Here is a 23098-nt window from a genome sequence, read left to right as displayed (position 1 = left end):
ATCGTAGGGGCACGTGGAAAATCCTGCTGGATGTTTCAAGTCCGCATGACTCTTTTTCATGTTCAAAGAGAGGGAGAAATGATCTATATTATATTGTCAGATATCTGTGCCAGGACTGGGTGGGATCAGCACCTACCTTGGGAACTTCCCTAGACCCCTTAAAATTGGGGTCTGTTGTTTTAATATTTGAGAAATTGTTGCAGGGCTTTCTAAATTCTCGTACTACTGGGACTGGACTGGCTAATTGGAATGCACAATTCTGCGAAGTAAAGTGTCTGGGCTCCTTTTCTTCTTTCATGCCATTAATTACATGCAAAGAAATATGTAGGCACGAACTAGAGGAGGAGAATTGATGTTTTAATGCCCTTTAATTCAGCAGCTGTGTGAAAATGTGAAATTCTCCTGAGAGATATAAATAATGATTATAAATCTCCGCAGATCTGCGTCATATTTCACTTATCACTGCTTCAGTCTGTAAAGGAGCACCAGCAGTGGGGAAGGAGGCGGGAGTTCTGGATGCCAAATCAGTTCAGCTTTATTGAGACATTGGTCACAGGGATAGGAACAGGCTCTGGGAGAACCATTTTCCTCATGTTTTCAGTCAGAAGCTGCCAGTCCTGGTATCGGTTGTGCCATTTCCCAGTTCCTGAATTACTGCTAGGTTGGCAACAAATGGAGGATTCCAGAAGGTTGATTTTATTTTCTTACATCTGAATTAAGTTGTTCAAAGAAACGCTGAAATATTCTTGGCTTTTTACTACTTTAAAAGAGGTAATGGGAGACTATGTTAAGTTGTACAATTGAATGGAATATAAATGTTCACTCTAACATATTTTAACTTCTCGATAAATCAAATTTGATGACTATAGCTTGCAATATGCAGTTGGAGATACCAGGAGACTACAGAGCATGTCAGACTACTGCACAGTGAGCTTATCAGCAACTTGAACATAGCTGATCCCACAATTACCACACTTTACGATCATGCTTCAATTTCTAGGAAGAGAAGGCTCACTTCCGCACAAGAGAACAGTCAATAAGACAGGAAATTATGAGTATTTTTCCTCCTGAAAACAGAACTCTTCTTTATAGCCCAAGTCCACCTGAGACTTGAATACTGCTCCCATTTCTAGGTGAGCTCCAAGATCCTTTTGTCTACATTTAATAGGACTCTGGAAAGGGCTCATCACCTGCTAGATAAGTCATAACCTGTCTCTGTCATAACCTTTTTCAAATTATATTATTTAATGGTTACTCCTATACCAAACACTATGTGAAGTTCTCCTTCTTCTGTGATAGAAGAGAATCACCCAAACGCGCCTCCTCTCCAATACGCCTTCTCCTTACTCTTCCTAGAATCTCTAGGAACATTCTGGAGTGGTTTGGGATTGGACCAAGATTTGTGAACTGGGTATAAGGAGCCGAGGGAGAGTGTCTGCACAAACAGCATCAGCTCGACATACTTTTCTCTCCGCCGTGGGACTAGGCAGGGATGCCATATGACCCCCCTGCTGTTTGCACTCGCGATTGAGCCGTTGGCCATGGCATTAAGACTGAGCCGTTGGCCATCGGGGGTGTGGAAAGGAACAGTGCGGGGAGGGGGTGTCCTTATATGCCGATGACTTGCTGTTATACGTGTCGGAACCGAGTCTGTTGATAGGGGGAACATTAAGAGCTTTAAATTTATGGGGTGTTACACTGGGCAAACCCATGTTGGGATGTCAAAAATGGAGCCAGGGAACCGTAAATCAAAATTTCCCACCAAATTCCTGCAGCTGCCATTTTGACCGGCGTGAGAAACGTGCCAGGTTGAGATCCAATGTCCACTCATATTGACGCTGGGTTCAACTTTTTAAATGCCTGCCTCATTTTCCAAAGTTTAATGGCTTCAGCAAGGTAGGCACGTACCTACCTGAAGGTTGTGTGAAATACATCAGGTCAGTCAGCTCGTGAACCTTGGGAGACAGGGACATTTTGACAGGTACTTTTAAAAGTTTTTGCCAACCTCAAATGTCATTATTAGATGCTGCATTATATGTTAAGTATGTTTTAATGTTACCCGAGGTTAGGGGAGGGGGACAGGGCTACATTCGAAGGAGCGATAGTGGAGCAGGAGATAAAAGATGCGATTGGGAGGATGCAGTCGGGGAAGGTGGCAGGGCCGGATGGGTTCCCGGTGAAATATTATTAAAAAATTCAAGGATAAGCTGGCACCCCTGATGATGGGAATGTTTGAAGAGGTGATAGGGAAGGGGGTGTTGCCACAAACTTTGGGGCAGGCATCGATTTCCCTGTTGCTAAAAAAGATAAAGATCCAACGGAGTGTGGGACGTATAGGCCCATATCACTTTTGAACGTGGACGCAAAGTATTGGCAAAGGTACTGGCGGGTAGGCTGGAGGAGTGCCTCCTGAAGGTAATAGGTGACGATCAGACGGGGTTCGTGAGAGGGAGGCAGCTCTTTTCAAACGTTAGAAGGGTATTGAACGTCGTTATGGCACCGGAGGAGGGGAAGGAAACAGAGGTGGTTGTGGCATTGGACGCCGAGAAGGCGTTTGACCGGGTAGAATGGGGGTACTTGACGGCAGTTCTGGAGCGGTTTGGGATTGGACCAAGATTTGTGAACTGGGTATAAGGAGCCGAGGGAGAGTGTCCACACAAACAACATCAGCTCGAGATACTTTTCTCTCCACCGTGGGACTAGGCAGCGATGTCATATGTCCCCCCTGCTGTTTGCACTCGCGATTGAGCCGTTGGCCATGGCATTAAGATTGAGCCGTTGGCTATCAGGGGTGTGGATAGGAACAGTGCGGGGGGGGGGGGGGGGGGGTGTCCTTATATGCCGATGATTTGCTGTTATTCGTGTCAGAACCGAGTGTGCCGATAGAGGGGAATATTGGAGCTGCTTCGGGTGTTTGGGTCTTTCTCGGGGTACAAACTAAATCTAGTCAAGAGTGAGTATTATGTGGTGTCTCGGCTGGGGGAGGGGCGGCAGCCATTCTATAGAGCAGGGACTCGCTTTAGGTACCTGGGGGTGCAGGTTGTCCGGGAGTGGCGGGGGGCTCCGCAGATACAACATTTCTAGTTTGGTGGGGAGACTGAAAGCTGATCTGGCAAGGTGGGATGGTTTTCCTCGGTCACTGACGGGTTGGGTACAGGCGGTTAAAATGAACGTGTTGCCTTGATTTCTGTTTATTTTTCAATGCCTGCCGATTTTCCTGCCAAAGGCTTTTTCAGAGAGATTGAGGGAAGGATTACTTTGTTCATATGGGGAGGGAAGGTGGCCAGAGTGAGAAACGTGCTACGACAGAGGGGAAGGCAGATAGGGGGTTTGGGTCTTCCAAACCTGATGTATTACTAATGGGCGGCGAATGTGAAGAAGGTGCGGAGCTGGGTCAGAGGGGTTGATTCCCACTGGGTCAGAATGGAGGAGAGTTTGTGCAGGAGCTGGAAGCAAAGTATGGGCTGGAGCAGGGAGAAATGTTTAGATACATGCAGGTTCTGGATTTTGCCAGGAAGGAAATACAGAGCTTCCCGGTGGAGCCGGCCTCCACATTGCTGGAGGAGGTGCAGACGACAGGGGGACTTGAGAAGGGGGTGGCGTCGGCCGTTTACGGAGCTATTTTGGAAGGGGAGGAGGCACCACTGGAAGGGATCAAAGCAAAGTGGGTGGAAGAGTTGGGAGAGGATATGGAGGAGGGGTTCTGGTGTGAGGTGCTCCAGAGAGTGAATGCCTCCACCTCGTGTGCGAGGTTGGGGCTGATACAGCTGAAGGTGGTATACAGAGCACACCTCACGAGGGTGATGATGAGCCGATTCTTTGAACAAATAGATGTGTGTAAACGTTGGGGGGGTGGGGGGGGTTGCTAATCACGTTCATTTTTTGGTCCTGTCCAAAGCTAGAGGATTACTGGAAGGAGGTTTTTAGGGTAATTTCTAAAGTGGTGCATGTGAAACTGGACCCGTGACCCCGGGAGTCCATATTCGGGGTGTTGGACCAGCCAGGGTTGGAAACGGGTGCGGAGGCAGATGTTGTAGCCTTCACCTCGTTGATCGCCCGAAGGCGGATCCTGAAAGGTTGGAGAGCAACCTTTCCACCCTGTGCCCTGGCGTGGCAGGGGGGGGGGGGGGGGGGGGGGGGAACTGTTGGAATTTTTGACTCTTGAGAAGGTTAAGTTGGAACTGAGGGGAAGGATGGAGGGGATCTACAATTCATGGGCATTATTCATTATGTACTTTCAAGAACTGGATAACACTTAACATTAGTTGGGGCGGGTGGGTGGGAGGGTTGGGGGGCTGTGTGTGTTAATGGCGACTATGGGTGATCTCTAATTCCTTTTTGTCATTTGTTTGTGTGAACATGCGGGCTAATGTTTGGGGTTTGGTGGGAGGTTGGGATCGTTGTTATTGATATTGATATTGACATATTTGTTACTGATTATTGTTTATTGTTGGTGTAAATCTGGGAGAAAATGTGAAAAAGGAGGATAAAAAATATTTTAAAAAAAGTATGTTTTAATGCAGCGATTCATCATAGGGCTCAGTCCTTAAAATGTAAGTGATCATTAATTTGGCCAGAATTGTGTAAGTGTTCAGATGCATTGGCGTACTTTCTCCAGTTGATAAAGTGTTCTTTGCATTCAAAAGTATTGAGAATCGGGTATTAATGCGTCATTTGGATCATGTGATTTTTAGATTGATTTAAAGTCTAGACATCTTTTGGTTATTTGAAACAACTGAGTAAATGCCTGACTTTATGATTGAAAGTACATCTGTTAAGCCTTTGAAATAAATTGAAAAGATGACCTCTGTTCAGGCAACCTGGAGGATTTCTTGATACAGTTGCAATGGAATCTTATTATCAATGCTTGGTTAGGTTCCAAGCCCCACTAATGGATTTACCTTAGTAGGGGTTGCATACAGTACAATGAGGGAGAATATCAGATTTATTTGGTTCACCGTTTCATGATCAGTTAAAAGGATTAAAGTATTTTGAAGGGATTTTTGAATGGCTGTTTATTTTGACAGATCTATGAAAACTTAAAATGAGTGAGTTTTTTTTAAAGAGGAGTTTGAATATGTGGTATGGACAGTATCATGAGTTGCTGAGAGAACAATATTTTCAAATGGGGTTTGAACGGATGATTATTTATTCAATGGACATTTCACATTCAGGCTCATGGGTTCTGTTCATATTGGATGTTGGGTGGTATGGATATGGCAGCCGTCACCGACTCCCCAGGGAGAAAATAATGAGCTTGTGCATTCATTCAGAACTTGGGAACGCAACATTGGGAAATGGCCTGACTTGTGACATTTGATTCCATCATAAAAATGAGGCCTTTTATATCTTCCCTTTCCTCCTCGCACAAATATTGGATCTTTAATGCCAAAGTTTATCATTTTCCCTTTACTTCTCACCTAATAATTTCTCTTCCGTCTTTCTCAAATGTTGTGCGTGTCCATGGCTCTTCATTTTGGTTTCCCAATTTCAAAATACCTACAAACCCCATTACCCTAGTATTTATTTATCTAACAATGTTCAGATGGGTTGCTATTGAGACTTCACTGTTTTGAGGGAATTACAGAGAGGAATATATCTGTTTCCTGTTGCATTGTGTGCGAATGATTAACATTTGACAAGCGGTACAGATGCATTTGAAATGCAAAAACAATTTTTTAAAAATCAGAAGACACCAAAGAGTGCTTAGAAATTTAATTTTTTAATTGATGAAAGTACTAACTTTTCTTTCTAGTCTGGAACATATCAAGCAATTAAGAAAATAAATTCATTGAATATCCTATCAAGCTATAACTGGACAAAACAGATCAGAAATACAACCAATTTACAAATTTAAAATGTATATCAAATAAAATTGCACCGTAATCTTTGATTGAAGCAAAAGAACAAGAAAATCTTTTTGTTTACAAAAAAAGTTGCAATTCTGATAGAGCAGCAAGTGTCCATATTTCATGGTTAATTTGAATTCTGTATATTAAATTTCTAAATATAAAGCTAATTTATACATGACACTTGATACATGAGTGATTAAATACACCATTTTATTACAATTGGCAATATCTAAGGCAAAGTGAATATCTACAGACCCCAGCTGCACATGATTTGAACTCCAGGTTATTTAGGCACTAGGGGTGTTGCTGAATCTTGATACTTAATTTTTTGGAATCTTTCAGCCCCCTTCTCCTGCACACCCTCCTTCCATATAGGGAAAATCAGGTGCTGTAGTACAAGGCCAACATGCTCAACTACTACTTGACACGCCACTAAAGCTGATCTGTGTGCACTTAACTATGACAGGGAGTGGGGTAACAGAAAATTTAAAAAACTGGGTCACTTCTCTCCTTGCAGACTTGCGGCATTGTGAACTTCCCACCACAGCATAACAAGTGTAGTGAAGGCTTCCCTCTCAGATGCCTCAACTCATGCACTGTAACTCTAATGTTAGAAGCACTGCCCATGTTCAGAGGCAAGAAGGGTAACTGACAAATTGTCTGCAGGCTTAGAATTCCCACTTCAGTTGGCAGGGGTGAAAGTTGTGTGAAATGTTACCCTCGCCAATAACCTTCAATTTAATGGTAGAATTCAACGAGGTGTAACTTGATTGAAATGAGGCAACCATACAACTAGCTGATCAGAAAAAAAAGATCAGTTTGATGTCTTGGCTGCGCAGGAGTGCACGATATTCTACCAGCCATGAGCTCTGAAAGCTACATTAAATCCTTCTGGGGCTATAAAAATTAGTGACCATTCAACAAAACATTCCAGGTTACTGAAGATGCATCAAGCATTTTGAGTTCAAGCTAAATAAATACTAATCAAGGTCTAACCGATGGCAAGCAGTATAAGTGTACATCTTTGCTTGTTAATTCTTTCATTGAGATACAGCCAAGCATTAATTAGTAGCACTGCTTATTGCTTTACCAGGATTAATCTGGACAGGAAGGAAAATCCATAATCACCTGTTCACGGTATGGCTTGACCTACTCTTTCCAAAACAAAAGGCACATTTAAAAAGATGAGAGTCAATCTTCCGTGTGGTTTTCCTCATATGGCAATTAAAATAGCTCTCTAACGTTACAGAGCAGCATAGGTCAATTGTGGGTGATTTATATCCAGTGTTGGTTAAATGGTACCTGTACCTGTACACCAACAAAGGACCACAGGCCTATTTCTTGCAAAAGTTTCTATTTTTGTGAAATCTCTTTAGTGCAGCTGAATCCATTTGCTAAAAAGAACGGCATTGTCTTAATGAGTATATATTAACCATAACAAATGAAGAACAGTAAAGCTTTTATTTGTTTCAAAATTCTAATCTAGGACACACCCTTTGTCCAGCTAGCCCCCGTCACTGACGGGGTTAGACAGGTATGTAGATTGGACAGTGAACTGAATCTACCCGCCACAGTATCACATGGAGACTGACCACAGGGCCAAGCTGTAATCAGTGGGTAGTTGCAATTTCAGTCTGCCCAGCTTCACAATAATTTGAATAATGGAGAAAAATAGCAATGACAGGGAAATGATCTCATTGCGGGCCTCAGATAACACTGGCCTGCAAGAGGGAAGTGGTCTACAACACAGAGATGAAAATTTCAATAGAAACCATATTTATACATTTTTTAAAAAGCAGTAAATGATTGAGGCAGACCTGCCACTGTGCACAATGTCCTTTTAATAACCAAGTTTTCATGCTTTGGACATCATTGTCAAAGCACTGTGCAACGTGGACTGCAAAATTACAGGAAGAATGATTTAACTTCTATGAACTGCTGTTTGTAAGCAATCACAATTTGCACAGCATGGTCTCACAAACGGCAATGAAATGATCAGCTGAGGAATAGCTATTGGCTAGAATGTTTTTCTTTGGACCTTTTATGTTCACCTGAGAAGGCCTCGATTTAAGCTATCACCTGAAATGTGGCATCTCTGACACTGGGGCATCCCCTCACTCTTAGTCCTGGAATGGGATTTGAATCTATGATCTTCTGACTCAGGAGTGTGATTATTACCACAAACAGGGCCAACACGACAGAAATTTGTGCTGAACTTTTACAGCTAACTGTCCGACTGGAAATGCATTCCGCATCTGAAGGAAGCAAGATCGGTGAACTTTCTCAGCGGCAGCTCTCCACCTGAACTCTTTTTGTTAAATGGTAGCTTATTTGTCACTTTCAGACGATGGTCGACTTGCTTTTGCTGTTATTAATTTCTTTCAGCGGTGTGAATTTCTACCCAAACAATTTTCCAGATTACAGGGAGATCTAAATATTAACCATGTTTAACATTTTTGTCCTTCCGATCCGATTGCAGAAACTTGATTCTTTTGATGGTTACACGTCATAATGTGGACAGCATTCCACATTCAGGAAACAGTGGAAAAGGAAAATAATCACTGTTTCTTTCCTGTGAACTTCTGATGCGCAGTTACAAATCTTGTCGAAAATTATTCACTCCCAACCGAAAACAATAAAACTTGGAAATGACTGGTACTGGTCTGAAGATGATGTTCATTTTATGGTATATGAGACCAGTTTCAATCAGTACCAGTCATCTCACAAGTTCTCCACAAACCATTGTGCAGAACTAAGTGCTTACATTCCCAATTTAAAATATCCCCTTGTATTGTAAATGCAAATGAACAGCAGCCTGATTTATATCTATATCGGTCCTATCTTATCCTAGCTAGATTATCCTAGGAAACCCATTGCGCAACACAAGTGCATGATTGTGCTGAAATAGGACTGCAGAAATAGAAGTCTGTCACTCGGTGCCACTGTGTGAATGCAGCTTTCTCTGAGATCCTGGTTGCTTTGTCGTCAGGCAGGGAATCAAGGTAATGAATGAACCATAACCCCGATTCAGGGAGGGAGCACGGGGTAAGAGGGAAAAAATAGAAGGGGCATATTGGGCTGATATTTAACCTTGGATGGTCAGTCCCTAGTACCACCTAACAACCAGCTATAGCTGGTCCTGGCTCAGGGCTGCGGGTCAGGCCATGTTTCCACCCACTCTGTTACATTGGTCCCAGGCCAGAGGAAGAAAACAGAAAAAAATTCTCAGAAAAGATTTAAATAATCTAGTGTCAAATCGTGTGACATGCTGCATGCTAAAACAATATCTAGCTGTGCATCTAGCTGCACATAAAGTTGACACATTTTCACTTCCCTTGCAAGCAGGATGTGACAATGTGACCAGTAACTGCGGTGAGGACCCAGCAGAATAACTAATTTGATTGAGTCAAGTTTCAAAGTATATGCACATTCAGGGGGTGGATGACATCAGTTGGAGGTGTGATAAAATAAGGTTAGTTCAAAATTTGGTCCATGAGCGATGTTAAAGATCCTCTTTAAAATTAGATCCAAAAGTAGAAAATGCTTTGCAACGGTGAATTTTGTTCCTCCAGGAAAACTAGACAAGAGAAGAAAGGTGACCTGACTTTTTTTTACGTAACTATATTGTGGTCGTACGTTTTATGGTGACCATGGTCTGGATTTTCATCTGAGGTGGGGAGCGGGAGCTGGGAAAATTCCCAGTTTGTTCCGCCTCCCTCGTGGGAAAGTGCCCACAAAGATGGGATTTTCAGTGTGGGGAGTATGGGTGCAGGCTGCAGTTAGGCCAGCTCAGCTGGGAAAATGTTTTGCGGCAGCCACGGGGATTCCCAGGTACAGAGACAGGCTGTTTTAAAAAAGCCCATCTTGGTGTCGTGGGACTTCATCGAGCTTAAAATAACAGAAAGTCCTTTTAGCACTCGCTCTGCACACAAACCCCATGCCTAATCCATGCCACCATATGCCCTCCCACCAACCTCTTATGGCTGCTCATTCCTCCATGCCAAGCTATGCCCCCCAAACAATATGACCTCCCATGCCAAGTGATAACTCCAAACCCACATGACCCCCTCAAGCCAGGCAATGCCCCTTAGCTTCCTATAACCCATTTCCCCATGTCAAGCTACACCCCTCATGCCAATCTATGGCACTTCCATGTCCATTCACCCACTGTACAGGAACCAGTAAATCTGTAGAGGCAGTAGGATGTGTTAAAAAAGCTTTGAATGTATTCATTAATAACTTTCTACTATTTAAAACTCCTTTGTACTACATCTTAATAAAAGTGTCAATCATCTGGACCTTTTAAACCTCATTATTTTGTGTAAATAAACATGGAGGTTAGAGAGCTAGAGCTGTCAATGCAATGTTTTCTGTGGTGCTGAGGTGTTTCTAACAGGCTAATGGATTTCTGGGCTCTCAACCAAGCCTCATTTTATAGTGGGTGTATGAGCACAGAAGTAATAAGTCTTACAACACCAGGTTAAAGTCCAACAGGTTTGTTTCAAACACGAGCTTTCGGAGCACTGCTCCTTCCTCAGGTGAATGGAGGTGAGGAAGGAGCAGTGCTCCGAAAGCTCGTGTTTGAAACAAACCTGTTGGATTTTAACCTGGTGTTGTAAGACTTATTACTGTGCTCACCCCAGTCCAACGCCGGCATCTCCACATCAGAGCACAGAAGTGCCATTGCTTGGTTTAGAAGAGGGGCATAGGGGCTGTTTGGCGGGGCCTAACTTGGCATGGGATAATGAGGTACCATTGTGGGGGAGGGGGGAGCTTTACCTGTGGGGCATATGGGCCAGGGTAGTTATTTGGGTGGGGGTGGGGGGGGGACATACCTTGGCATGGTGAAAACAAGAAGTGCCTTTTAAACTTACCTTTCAAAAGGTTCAAGCTTACAGACCAAGGTTCACAACTCCTCTGAGGTACCATGAACCACGGCTCTTTGAAAAGCTGTCTGGACTCCCTGAAAATTTTAGAGGGCTAGGACATGCTGATCCCCACTCTGGGAGCCGACCAGGTCAGGAGGTCAGCATGATGTGGGCTTGAGAGCTGAACCAGCTTGTGCCCGTAAGAGTCACTTCTGGAGATTGGAAACCCCAGGAACGCAATTAGGAACCTCGGAATCGTGTCTCGGCCACCATTTGTAAAGTGTTCCCGAGCCATCCCGACTTAGCGAAAGCCCAGTCCCATATCTAATCGATCACACATCACGAGAACCACAGAGTGAACTTTTTGACTCTATCTGCAGACAACAGTTTCAGTCTAACACACAGTAAATTTTGCAGAAATTCAGACCCCACTGATTCAATTGCTGAACAGACACTTGAAGCCAGACTATTAACACAGATTCTAGCACTCTAATTATGAAATATAGATTCTAAATCTGCAAGCTAATTTCTCATTTTCATACTGTAGAATCGTGCTCCATATAATTCTATTATTAAAATAGGGGTTACTTTGTTTAAATGAAGCAATAAATATTGAGTGCAAAAGTTCATAACCCTGAAAAACTACAGATGAGAGCCTGCTCTGCATGGTCGTTATATTTAAGGAGATCCAGGAACCTTGCAAAAGGGGGAAAAAAAGAGTCAAAGCCAATTTCAACAGATAGATGCCAAAGAGTGTCACAAAAAAATTAAATACCTTAAAGCGCTTACGCAGGTCATAGAAAAGAAGTGTGATTATTGGAGAGCATTACTTCTGAACTATGTGTGTTTATAATGTTTAGCACGAACCAATCCAGGACTTATTTCCCATTTCCCATTCCCCCCCCAACATCATTAAATGTTGCCAGGCTATGAATGAATTGACATTGAATGGCAAAGCTGGCTTTGGACAAAATAAAACATTTTAAAAAGCCGAGGTTACTGCTAGTTTCCAGGCCAGGAAAGGACAAATCCTGAGCGTGTCTTGGTGAAGTCAGGCTGTGACTGGTTGATCTTGGTCTCCACCATGATGGTACACTTCTTTCCGTGCATGGAGCATTGAATGGGGTCACATGCTTTCACTTGGAAGTGCCTCTTCTCACTAGAAGCAGGAGAGAAAAGAAATTAAAGCTGTTTAATCCAAGTGCATTTTTCAAATGGTTTCAAGACAACTCAAGCTTTCTGACAAGAATTACCATTAACGCTGACCAAGCTAAGGGAAAACTGGCAACCTTCATTATTCTTTGGTTGTTTTGCAAGAGCTAATTAGCACGTAGGGTCCTTTTGAGAGCCACACTTACTTTAGCACCGAGTGAGGTTCTTTCAACGACAATCCCACCGGGATAAGTTTCCAGTCGCAAACCCAGCTGAGCATAGAATTACATAGAATTTACAGTGCAGAAGGAGTCCATTCGGCCCATCGAGTCTGCACCGGCTCCTGGAAAGAGCACCCTACCCAAGGTTAACACCTCCACCCTATCCCCATAACCCAGTAACCCCACCCAACACTAAGGGAAATTTTGGACACTAAGGGCAATTTATCATGGCCAATCCACCTAACCTGCACATCTTTGGACTGTGGGAGGAAACCGGAGCACCCGGAGGAAACCCACGCACACACGGGGAGGATGTGCAGACTCCGCACAGACAGTGACCCAAGCTGGAATCGAACCTGGGACCCTGGAGCTGTGAAGCGATTGTGCTATCCACAATGCTACCGTGCTGTTCTAGTTTTCAGGATTCATGGCTGTTGTTCTAAACAATAAAACTCCCTGTATAGCTTTAATGTCAGTAGCCTTAGTTTTATTATGGATAACAAATAGAAATTCTCAACAACATTTCTAAAACACACATCCACATTATCCAGATGGTGAAGCTTCAATTCTTTGTCTTTTGAGATTTATTTTGCGTAGACATTAGTACAGTACAAACACAAGTTTATAGTCAGCAGCAAAATAAATGAAACCTGGATTGAATCATTGCAGCCTTGCAATGCAGTGCCAGATAGTCCCTCAGGGATTAATTAATTAGACAAATCTTGAGCTGTAAAGCTTGAAATCCTGTTCTAAAATGGTGCCTGACAATGGCACGTTGGTCACCCCAAGGCAAAAAAAAAGATTGATTTCCAGTACAGGTTCAAGGCAGCATTGCCTGAGCATTTCTGACACTTGTCGACCATTTTCACAATTACTTAGCTTTAGAATCATTTAATATTTATACTGGAGGGGGAGGGTTGTACACAAACAACTCATCAGCTCAGGTTATAAATCTGATGTATCAACTCTCTAGTCCTCATGATTTTACAAAATGAAACCTGGCGCATAAAACAGGAAGAGGACACATTACAACACAGAATAACTACCCACTGATTGCCTAATAATACTGGGTATTCGTCTGAATTTTGGTAATTCCAGAGTGTTGCCTAATTAGCTACAGCGAAGTACTGTACTAAGACGACTGTCACACAATGCTAAGTATTTGAGCATTTTATACATTTTTCCACTCTCTGTGGCTGTCAAATGCTAAATGTAAAGTTTACTTGACCTAATTACTCACCATTTCTGTCAAATGCCAATACTTCACCCAGGAGGGGAAAACAGCCCAGTAGTTCAAAACGAACAAGATTACAAGGTAGGTATGACTCTCTTTCTCCTAATTCCAAAGCCAAACTGCATTATCTCTTAAGTATGCATCATGCCTATGCCACGAGTAGTATTTCCCAGTTCAATTTCCTGATATACTCTCTCACAAGCAAACAGGGATGATGAACACAATATGCACAGTTAAAAGATCGGCAAGGTAAGAACTATTGATTGGTTGGGGTTACTGAGTTACGTGGATAAGGTGGAGGTGTGGGCTTGGGTAAAGTGCTCTTTCCATGGGCCGGTGCACACTTAATGAGCCGAATGGCCTGCTTCTGTACTGTAAATTCTATGGAATCCTTTTTAAAAAAAATGAAGTATAAACCACCAATATTTTGTCAAAACTCACTGCGTAACAAGATAATAATAATCCAGAAATAAATAGCACCAATCACTTACTCAACGTAAACCCTATCTCAATGTAAAAATCTCAACCAATGACCAGTTTAAAATGAATTACAACAAACATGAATTGACTAATTACATTGTCACAAATCCAGTTTAAGAGCTCAAGACTGGTTCAAGGCTGATTTAACACTGACAAATCTTCGATGGGCAAGAGAACTGGAGTTTCACAAGAATTACTTTGTTCTTGAACAGTCGATGGAAAATTGCAACTTAGGGAGTGTAGGTCGGAACAATTTTGTTTCAAGTCATTTAACTTTTTTTCAATTTTTCCAATTAAGGGGCAATTTGGCGTGGCCAATCCACCTACCCTGCACATCTTTGGGTTATGGGGGCGAGACCCACACAGACACAGGGAAAATATGCAAACTCCATATGGACAGTGACCCGGGGCCGGGATCGAATCCAGGTGGAAAAGGGGAATAATCTGCACAGACTGTATAGTTGATTGCCGGGAAGTATGTTTCCCAGAGTGTTTATTTGTTGTACCCTGTTTTGATACATGTTTGTAATAAAATACATTTAAAAAAATGTTTTCAAGCTGATGGGTATATTTCTGATGAAAAGGATGGGTTAAAGGGATGCGGGGAACAGGTAGGGAGGTGGATTTGAGACCAGGAAGAGATCAGCCACAATCTGATTGAATGGCGGAGCAGGCGTGAAGGGCTGAATTGCCTATTTTTGCTCCTAATACCCAAGTTCCTAGAAGTACAAAAATAAAAACCTGAACTTCAGAAAGACATTAACAGGAAATCATGCCAATTATTTAAAGATCCTTTATTTGTGTGTGCGTGAGATATATATATCCAAATAATATATATATTAATGAGAGAGAGAGAAAGAGATAGTAAGAGGGAGTTGGTTGGAAAAGGGGTATTAGATCATCAGTTACATTTTTGTCAGTTTAATTATAATTCTGTACATAATAGAAGGTTACTCGTGTTAAAGTTATAAAACCTGGTGATTGTAGTTTATTTGGCTAAGCTAAAGGACCTGGGGTATTTTAAATAAAATCCAATTTTACCTGCGTTGCGACTCTGGGACAAGTGGGTCTATAACTGACTGCGCACTAGCTCAGTGACTTAAATACAAAAATGCTAATGCCAATTCATTCCTATTTCTAGAATGTTGTGAATTGAAGAGGGAGAGCACACTCTGTTAGTAAACATTAGAAAAATTATTTTAACCCTCGGCACTTGATTTTATAAAAAACATACATCATCAGCGAGCTGTCTGGGAAAAGTTAATGTGCCGATATGCATGAGCAAGCTGAATTAACAATCAAATAACATGTCTGCTGTTTGCCCCATGGTTATTGCTATTCTCCACTGATATTAGTTCTGCTCCATTCCACTCTCCATCTCCATGTTTCCACTGTTCTGGCTTCCCCAGACAAACCATGACCGAAATAAACTAAATTCTGTATCAGTTTGATGTGCTCTTATTGGCACTGATGGAGCCTTGTTAAATTCTGTCTGATAGAGTCCCGTGAAGCAACTTGCAACGTTTTAATACGTTAGAGCTTGATGTGTCCAGTAAAAAGCTAGCATTCCCTCGCATATTAAAGGCTGCATCAGGGAGACCTTCCAGTAAACTTTGAGGCAACAGTATTCTAGATTGACTATTACTAACCTCGCCCTGTGACTGTGTCTATGAAGGGAATTAGAGAGTCTAAGTTCTACATATCATTTATTCAGTTTGAATTTGAGATTTTGAGGCTGGATGACAGCTGTGATTCCAAAGGGAGACAGTTTTGCTGCGAGGGATTAAACTCTCTCAACCCAGCGGGACATTGCACTTTCATCTTCTTCCATCTGCTTCAGCTTCGTTGTGCGACACACACTCACTTCCTAACCTGGCTTATCCAGTGTTTTTTTAAAAAGAAAAAATCCTTTCATAAAAACCTTCCTCGTGTTCCTGCCACAATCTAAGGCAACAGATGTCGGTACTGTAATTGGGGAATTTTGTCTTTTCATTCAAAAGATCATTCAACCGTCCTTTCCCGCCCCCAAAACTGGATTTCAACACTTATCAATATTCATATTCTGCAGCCTCCTTCCTCTGCGACCTTGCGGCTGCAAAGAATATACAAACATACGAATTTGGAGAAGGAGAAGGCCACTTGGCCTCTCGAATCTGCTCTGCTATTCAATAAGATCATGGCTGAACTGATTGTAACCTCAATTCCACATTCCCGCATACCTCCGGATAAGCAAGGGGGTGAAAGATTGCCAAGAATCTATCTACCTCTGCCTTAAAAATATTCAGTCCTCCTCTTGAGGTGGAGAGTTCCAGACTCACAAGAGAGAAAACAATTTTCTAATATCTGTCCGAAATGGGCGACACCGTAGGCGGGTGTTTCCAGATTTCTGGAGCGGCACGCTGTCGGGATTCTCCGTTTCTCTGGCTGGTCAATGAGGTTTCCCATTGTGGGGCAGCCCCACCCCATCGGAAACCCTCCAGCTACCGGTAAAACGGAGAATCCCGACGGCGGAGAATTCAGCCCCTTGATTTTAAACAGTGGCTGTTTAAAATGTGTGGACTGTTGATGAAATTAATTTATCAACCAATATGAAGTACCCTAAATTGTAGAAAATTAGTCCAGCTCTTTTAGTAAGCATATGCTGAACAATGGTTAGGCTCTCAATGGTTAGGCTCTATGTGCCCTTTGAAGTCTTTCATGAAGCTACACCCAATAAAATTTAATTCCTCAGGATAGAAGTGGTATCACCAAGATTGATGGGTGTAGGACGGTTGATTACACAAATAAGGAGATGCCGGTAAGATGACAGAAGTTTAGGATTTTAAAGGAAAAAAATAACTTGAACATGACCGTAGGACATCCCCAAAGCATTTTACAGGCAAGGAAACATTTTTGATGTGTAGTCACCGTTGCAATATAGGAGCCATGGAAGGCAATCTGCACACAGCAAGACCCCACAAACTGCAATGTGATGGTGCACAGATAACCTGTACTTTTGGTAATGCTAGTTGAGGGGTAAATATTGGCGAAGACACTGGCGAAAACATCCCAGCTCATTTTCAAATCCGAGAGGGTCCTTTGTAAATATCCCATCTGAAGGATTGCCCTTCGACTACTGGACTGGGTAGCAGTTCACATTACGTGCTCAAATTCCACGAGTGGGGCTTGAACTTAGTTCCCACAGACTCAGGGCAAGAGTGCGTGTGGTGGTATGGATATGAGCACTGCCATTGATGCAGAGCACTGGCTTCCCATTGGCTCTGGCTGGTCATGTGCCTCTCGTCCGATTGGTTGGGACTAGTCATGTGACTGCTCTCCAATTGGTCGAGAGGCAAGTAGGCCCCGCCTCCGAGGTGGGTTATAAGTACCCAGAGTTCCCGGCAGTCGGCCATTCTCTGTAGTCGACCACCGGGCTAACAACTAGCTGATTAAAGCCACAGCTCGGATCCTAAATGTGTCTTGAGTCGAATTGATGGTACATCAGTGCGACAAGTAAGCCATAGCAAACACTGGTAACTTAAATTTAGAATGAGAGGGCTGAGTGAGATGAGGAGGTTCAAAGTTTTGAAGTTTTCAGAAGAGCATGGGTGGGCTGGCATGTCCCTTTAAGGGGCATGTTCTCGGAGGGTCGTGTGACCCACAGGGCCAGAGCGTATGAATCCTGGGGCAGAGCGCGGTTTTTATGCCTGTTGGAGCTTGGCATCGTGGAGTATGGAAGCCTTTACCTCAGTAAATAGTTATTTGCCTAAATAAACTGTTTATTCATTAATCTACTTGGTGGTCACCAGTCTTTCAAGATACTATAATGGGTAGAGTATGGATGATGCATATAGTGTGATAAGCAATCTAGCAGCAATTAATACCAAAATGGGGCAGCTTTGCTTTGTAGATTAATGTTCGTTAAAGGCTTGACTCATTTTACATCCAGCAGACAAGATAAGCTTTTCAGCCACTCAGTGTGGGCTAGACTTGAAGCTAGTTCTGGACCGATATCTAATCCAGGTTCCCTCATTTGGGACTTTGAATAATAAGTGTAGCCGTGTTCCATTACCAGCAAACTTGATTATCTCAGAACAACAAACTTGCAGCAGATTCCACCATGAGGAAAAGCAATCCACAAAATGGCCACCTTAAAATAAAGAGAGTTGATCTCCCTGTGCACAATGTAGGTAGACTTAAAAGCTTAACACATATAGACTATAACATCTATAGCAGAAGGGGCCAAGACAGAGCCCAAATAACAGGAAGGGGAGAGGGGAATTGGGATGGGGCAGGCGGGAGCAAGGGGGTGTGAGGGGGAGGGAGTACCTAATAAGGAAAAACATGTAAATTGTAAATAATAACCGCATCAATCACCTCCTGTATTGTCTACAAATCTAAGACTCAATAAAAATATTTATTAATAAAAAGCTGAACACATAACTCAATTTGAAAATGTAACAACATTTTTCTTAAATTCATATTTAGTTATATCAAACCGAGTGATAAGAATTTCAGAATATGGTTGTTTTTAAAAATAAAATGGTGGCTTTTAATCAAAAGCTGTCACTAGCTATGATCCATATGACTAAACCTTCTCCCATTGTGGTTATAGGATTTTTAAAAATATTTTTATTCTCGTCCTTTTTCACATTTTCTCCCAAATTTACACACACCAACAATAATCAGTAAAAAATATGTCAATCCCCATATCAATAACAACGATCCCATCCTCCCACCAAACCCCAAACATTAGCCCGCATGTTCACACAAATAAATGACAAAAAGGAATTAGAGATCACCCATAGTCACCATTAATACACACAGCCACCCTCCCACCCACCCGCCCCAACTAATGTTCGATGTTATCCAGTTCTTGAAAGTGCTTAATGAATAATGCCCATGAATTGTAGAACCCCTCCATCCTTCCCCTCAGTTCAAACTTCACCTTCTCAAGAGTCAAGAATTCCAACAGGTTCCCCCGCCACGCCAGGGCACAGGGTGGAGAGGTTGCTCTCCAACCTATCAGGAGCCACCTTCGGGTGATCAAGGCGAAGGCTACAACATCTGCCTCCGCACCCGTTTCCAACCCTGGCTGGTCCGACACCCCAAATATGGCCTCCCAGGGGCCCGTGTCCAGTTTCACGTGCACCACCTTGGAAATTACCCTAAAAACCTCCTTCCAGTAATCCTCTAGCTTTGGACAGGACCAAAACATAATGAACGTGATTAGCGCCCCCCCCCCCCCCCCCCCCCCCAACATTCACTTACATCTTCTACTCCTTCAAAGAATCAGCTCAGCCTCGCAATGTGTGCTCTGTATACCACCTTCAACTATATCAGCCCCAACCTCACGCACGAGGTGAAGGCATTCACTCTCTGGGGCACCTTACACCAGAACTCCTCCTCCATATCCTCTCCCAACTGTTCATCTCACTTTGCTTTGATCCCTTCCAGTGGTGTCTTCCCCTCTTCCAAAATAGCTCCATAAATGGCTGGCACTACCTCCTTCTCTAGTCCCCCTGTCGTCAGCACCGCCTCCAGCAATGTGAAGGCCGGCTCCACCGGTAAGCTCTGTATCTCCTTTCTGGCAAAATCTCGAACCTGCATGTATCTAAACATTTCCCCCTGCTCAAGCCCATACTTCGCTTCCAGCTCCTTCAATCCTGCAAAGCGACCCCTAAGAAACAAATCTTTTACTGTCTCAATCCCCTTCTCCCATTTTCGAAAATTTCCATCCCACTTCCCTGGCTCAAATCTGTGGTTCCCCCGAATCAGCTTTTCCCTTGACCCTGCCCTCAACCAGAGTGGTTATAGGATTTTAGTGGTAGTCAGGAGATGGGCATCTTTTCTAATCTGTGCAATGCCCCAAAATTCTCCTTTCAGATTATTCAGTTATAATAATAATATAATAATCGCTTATTGTCACAAGTAGGCTTCAATGAAGTTACTGTGAAAAGCCCCAAGTCATCACATTCCGGCGCCTGTTCGGGGAGACCGGAACGGGAATTGAACCCGTGCTGCTGGCCTTGTTCTGCATTACAAGCCAGCTATTTAGCCCACTATGTTAAACCAGTTTCAGCAGTGAGAGCCTTGCACAAGTCTGACTGTGCAATTAGGTGCAAGGAGTCTGATGGATGGAATCTGTTCCTCAGCTGCTGGGAATGTCTGGACTCTATTAAGAATCCAATGATCCAGGGTCCTGAACCTGATGAGGATCACCGTACAGCAGCCTTTCAAGGATAGATTACTGAGTCAACCCCATGGATTTTGTACCAGATGCTAAACAGTATCAGACATGCAAGATAAAACAAGGGTTGCGACCTTCCATGTACTTTGACTGACAGGTTTGCTCTCTTATTTCCCATGATATAGGTATGGGCCAACTGAAGCATAGTATCTAAAACACTTTTTGGTGCTGGCCTGGTCCCAGTAGTTGCAAACAGTGGCAGGGCTTTCTCAGGTGTTGGAAATGCCACTATGCAGATGGAAAATTCCAAGCACTCATACGTGCTGGATGGGATTTAGATTGGTGTCTCAGACTGGGTGAATGAAAAGTGACAGATCAGCCAAGAAAGTAGCAAAGGCAGTTCTGATGCGGATCATTATGTACTTTGGTAACTGCCTTGGCTATGGGTGTTAAAGAGGAGTGGACCAAAGCTACTCCATTCCTAAGCAAACTATTTACTGATGGGGGAATCTTGCTGGATCCTTAGCAATAGACCACAGTGGAATTCCAATGATCAACGTTCCAATTTCTGCACTACACTAATGATAGTGCAGTGTAAACTCTTCAGAAAATCCTAGTTGGGCACTAATATGCACAGATTGACTGACTACTTTTCAGTCCACTTTCAAATAAGGTTTTTCAGGCGCAAATGAGAGTTCCTCAATATCACCACATTATAGTTCTTGCAGTCCAAACTCTCCTGCTGCAATGTCTTTATGGCTGTGAATGGCCTCCAACAACCATTCATTGTATTCTGTGTATCTGATGTTATTACCGCTGTGTTTTCTAACCCTCAAATTCTGGCCTCTTGTGCATTTTCCATTTTACCCGCTCCACCATCAGCAGCCATGTCTTTGGCTGCCCAAGTCTGAAGTTCTGAAATCCGCTCCCTGCTGTCCTTCCCCACCTTGGATTTCTCTTCTTCTTTCAGACACTCTTTAAAAGCTACTTCTTTGGCTACCCTTTTGCTCACCTGCCGTTAAATCTTTTTTTGTAGCTCAGTGTCAAATTTTGCTCTGCAAAGTACCTTGGGACACGTCGCCACATTAAAAGGTGTTGGGTAAATTCAAGATGTTGAATAAAATTATCCTGTTCTATTCTTCCAGGACTGCTGGATTTTGCCAAGGCCTGTTAAGAATGCACAGCACAGATGCAGCAGCTGAGAACAGATTCCCACCATTAAACTTATAGCATCTAATTGCTTTGTCCGTCCTGTTCAAAGCTTTTGCGGCTATACCTGACATAGACTGAAGTGCAGGTTTATATGGAAAGGTCCCATCTCCTTGGTTGCAAAGAGCAAATGATACAGACACGGTACATGTAAATCTTCAATCAAAAGCCATTGTGTCACTGGGCTGAGATCAGGGCTAACGGGAGGCCATTTACCGGAACAAGTGGGTTTATGATATACTCAAGAGGTTTACTAAGTATAAGTGACTGAAACTACACTGTGAAACACCAGATTTCCTGTCCCACTTGGTCTGCTCCAATGTAGAACTCTGCACACAAACCTCTCACAGCCAGCAACATTTCTAAACCAGGAGAAAGGACAGCTGGACAATGTAAAAACAACTGGAATGCCACATTCTTTAAAATCCAAAACTTAAAAAATGTAAAGTCACAAATAATTGACTTTCCCAAACTGATTGCAAAAAAAGATTGAAAAGTTGCAAAGTTACTTCTCTTGAAGTAGTCTTTCAACACCAAATGCTAAACCAGTTCAGAGTGATTGCAGTATGCATAGCCTTGGACTGGAATCTTTGTTAGAGACCGTGATATGATAAAGTCCAAATCAGAAAATTTGCGACAATCACAATTTCTTCCAAAAGTAGCTTTATTATTTGTGTGGTTACCGTTTAAAGTTTGGGTGCTTTACAAATAAGATACTATGAAACTGATAATAAATACACTTGTTACCCCTAATTTCATCCTCATTCTGTTACCTACACAAAAGGACATGTCACTGTTGCACAGCGAGACATAAATAGCTCACGTTTATGCTCCTTCTCAGAAGACATGAAGCTGCAAGGTTCACAGTTAAAAATAGGTGGTGCCATATTCTCCTGAAATTAGATATTCAACACACAAATTACCAGATAATGTGTTAAACCCAAAACGCAATTTTGTATGATCCGGAATAAACGATTGTCTACTGTTGAAGTCAATGATTATGACCATAGCAAGCCACGAGTAGGATGGAAAGGACATTATGGAATGAGTGAATTCTGTTTCACTCATTTGCTGTACCCAAAGAACTTGCTACACTGAACAAAACAATTGTTCGAGCCCAACCTTATCTTGGTAATGTTTTGTGCATGATATATATGAGCAGGTTCAGTGCAGTTTGTCCGTGTGCCGCCTGCCTAGCACACAACAGCTGTCGCTAGCATAACACTAGCAGGATCTGTGGTTCAGCCACTGATGCATCTGTCACAACAGTGACTGTGGTCATTGCAAAATGTCTGCTTCTGCGGATGTTATCTGCTCGTCACACTGTCTGCTGTAAGCAGTCATTCACGGGTGCACGGTGACCACGGAACCGCTTAAGAGCACAGTGCTGAGTTTTCACACGAGAAGCAATTCTGTAACTCTTTCGATTTGCAGCCAGTGCACGGATGACAAGTTTGACCATTTTAGGTTTGTTTGCGTGTGCAGGAAACAAATTCTGTTTCTGGAAGCAACCAAAGGTTAGAAATGTTAGAAACCTATAAAATTCTAACCGAACTAGACAGGGTAGATGCAGGAAGGATCTTCCTGATGGTGGGGGTGTCCAGAATCAGGGGGTCACAGTCTGAGACCATTTAGGACATAGATGAAGATACATTTCTTCACCCAGAAAGTGGTTGGTCTGTGGAATTCATTGCCATAAGGAGTAGTTGATGCCAAAACATTGCATGTTTTCAAGAAGCAGTTAGAAGCAGCACTTAGGGCGAAGGGGATCAAAGGGTATGGGGAGAAAGTGGGATTAGGCTATAGAGTTGGATGATCAGCCATGATCATAATGAATGGCGGAGCAGGCTCTAAGGACCGAATAGCCTCCTCCTGCTCCTATCGTCTATGTTTCTGTGTCACAGATCAAATTA

At 42.9% G+C, this 23098-nt stretch overlaps 1 protein-coding gene across 1 annotated transcript in view; it reads right to left on the bottom strand.

Annotated features, from left to right (window-relative positions):
• Window positions 1–10452: 10452 nt before the first annotated feature.
• The window catches only part of myo1d (myosin 1D), a 711487-nt gene continuing 698841 nt past the window's right edge, over window positions 10453–23098 (bottom strand). Inside the window, exon 22 of the mRNA XM_038778976.1 lies at window positions 10453–11879. Within this exon, the coding sequence (XP_038634904.1) occupies window positions 11723–11879 (157 nt within the window). The 3' untranslated portion in view covers window positions 10453–11722. The remainder of the gene's footprint in view (window positions 11880–23098) is intronic.

Source organism: Scyliorhinus canicula, chromosome 19 (assembly GCF_902713615.1).
Source record: "Scyliorhinus canicula chromosome 19, sScyCan1.1, whole genome shotgun sequence".
Taxonomy (NCBI): domain Eukaryota; kingdom Metazoa; phylum Chordata; class Chondrichthyes; order Carcharhiniformes; family Scyliorhinidae; genus Scyliorhinus; species Scyliorhinus canicula.
Note: the sequence above shows the minus strand (reverse complement) of the source record. Positions and strands in the feature narration are given on the sequence as shown.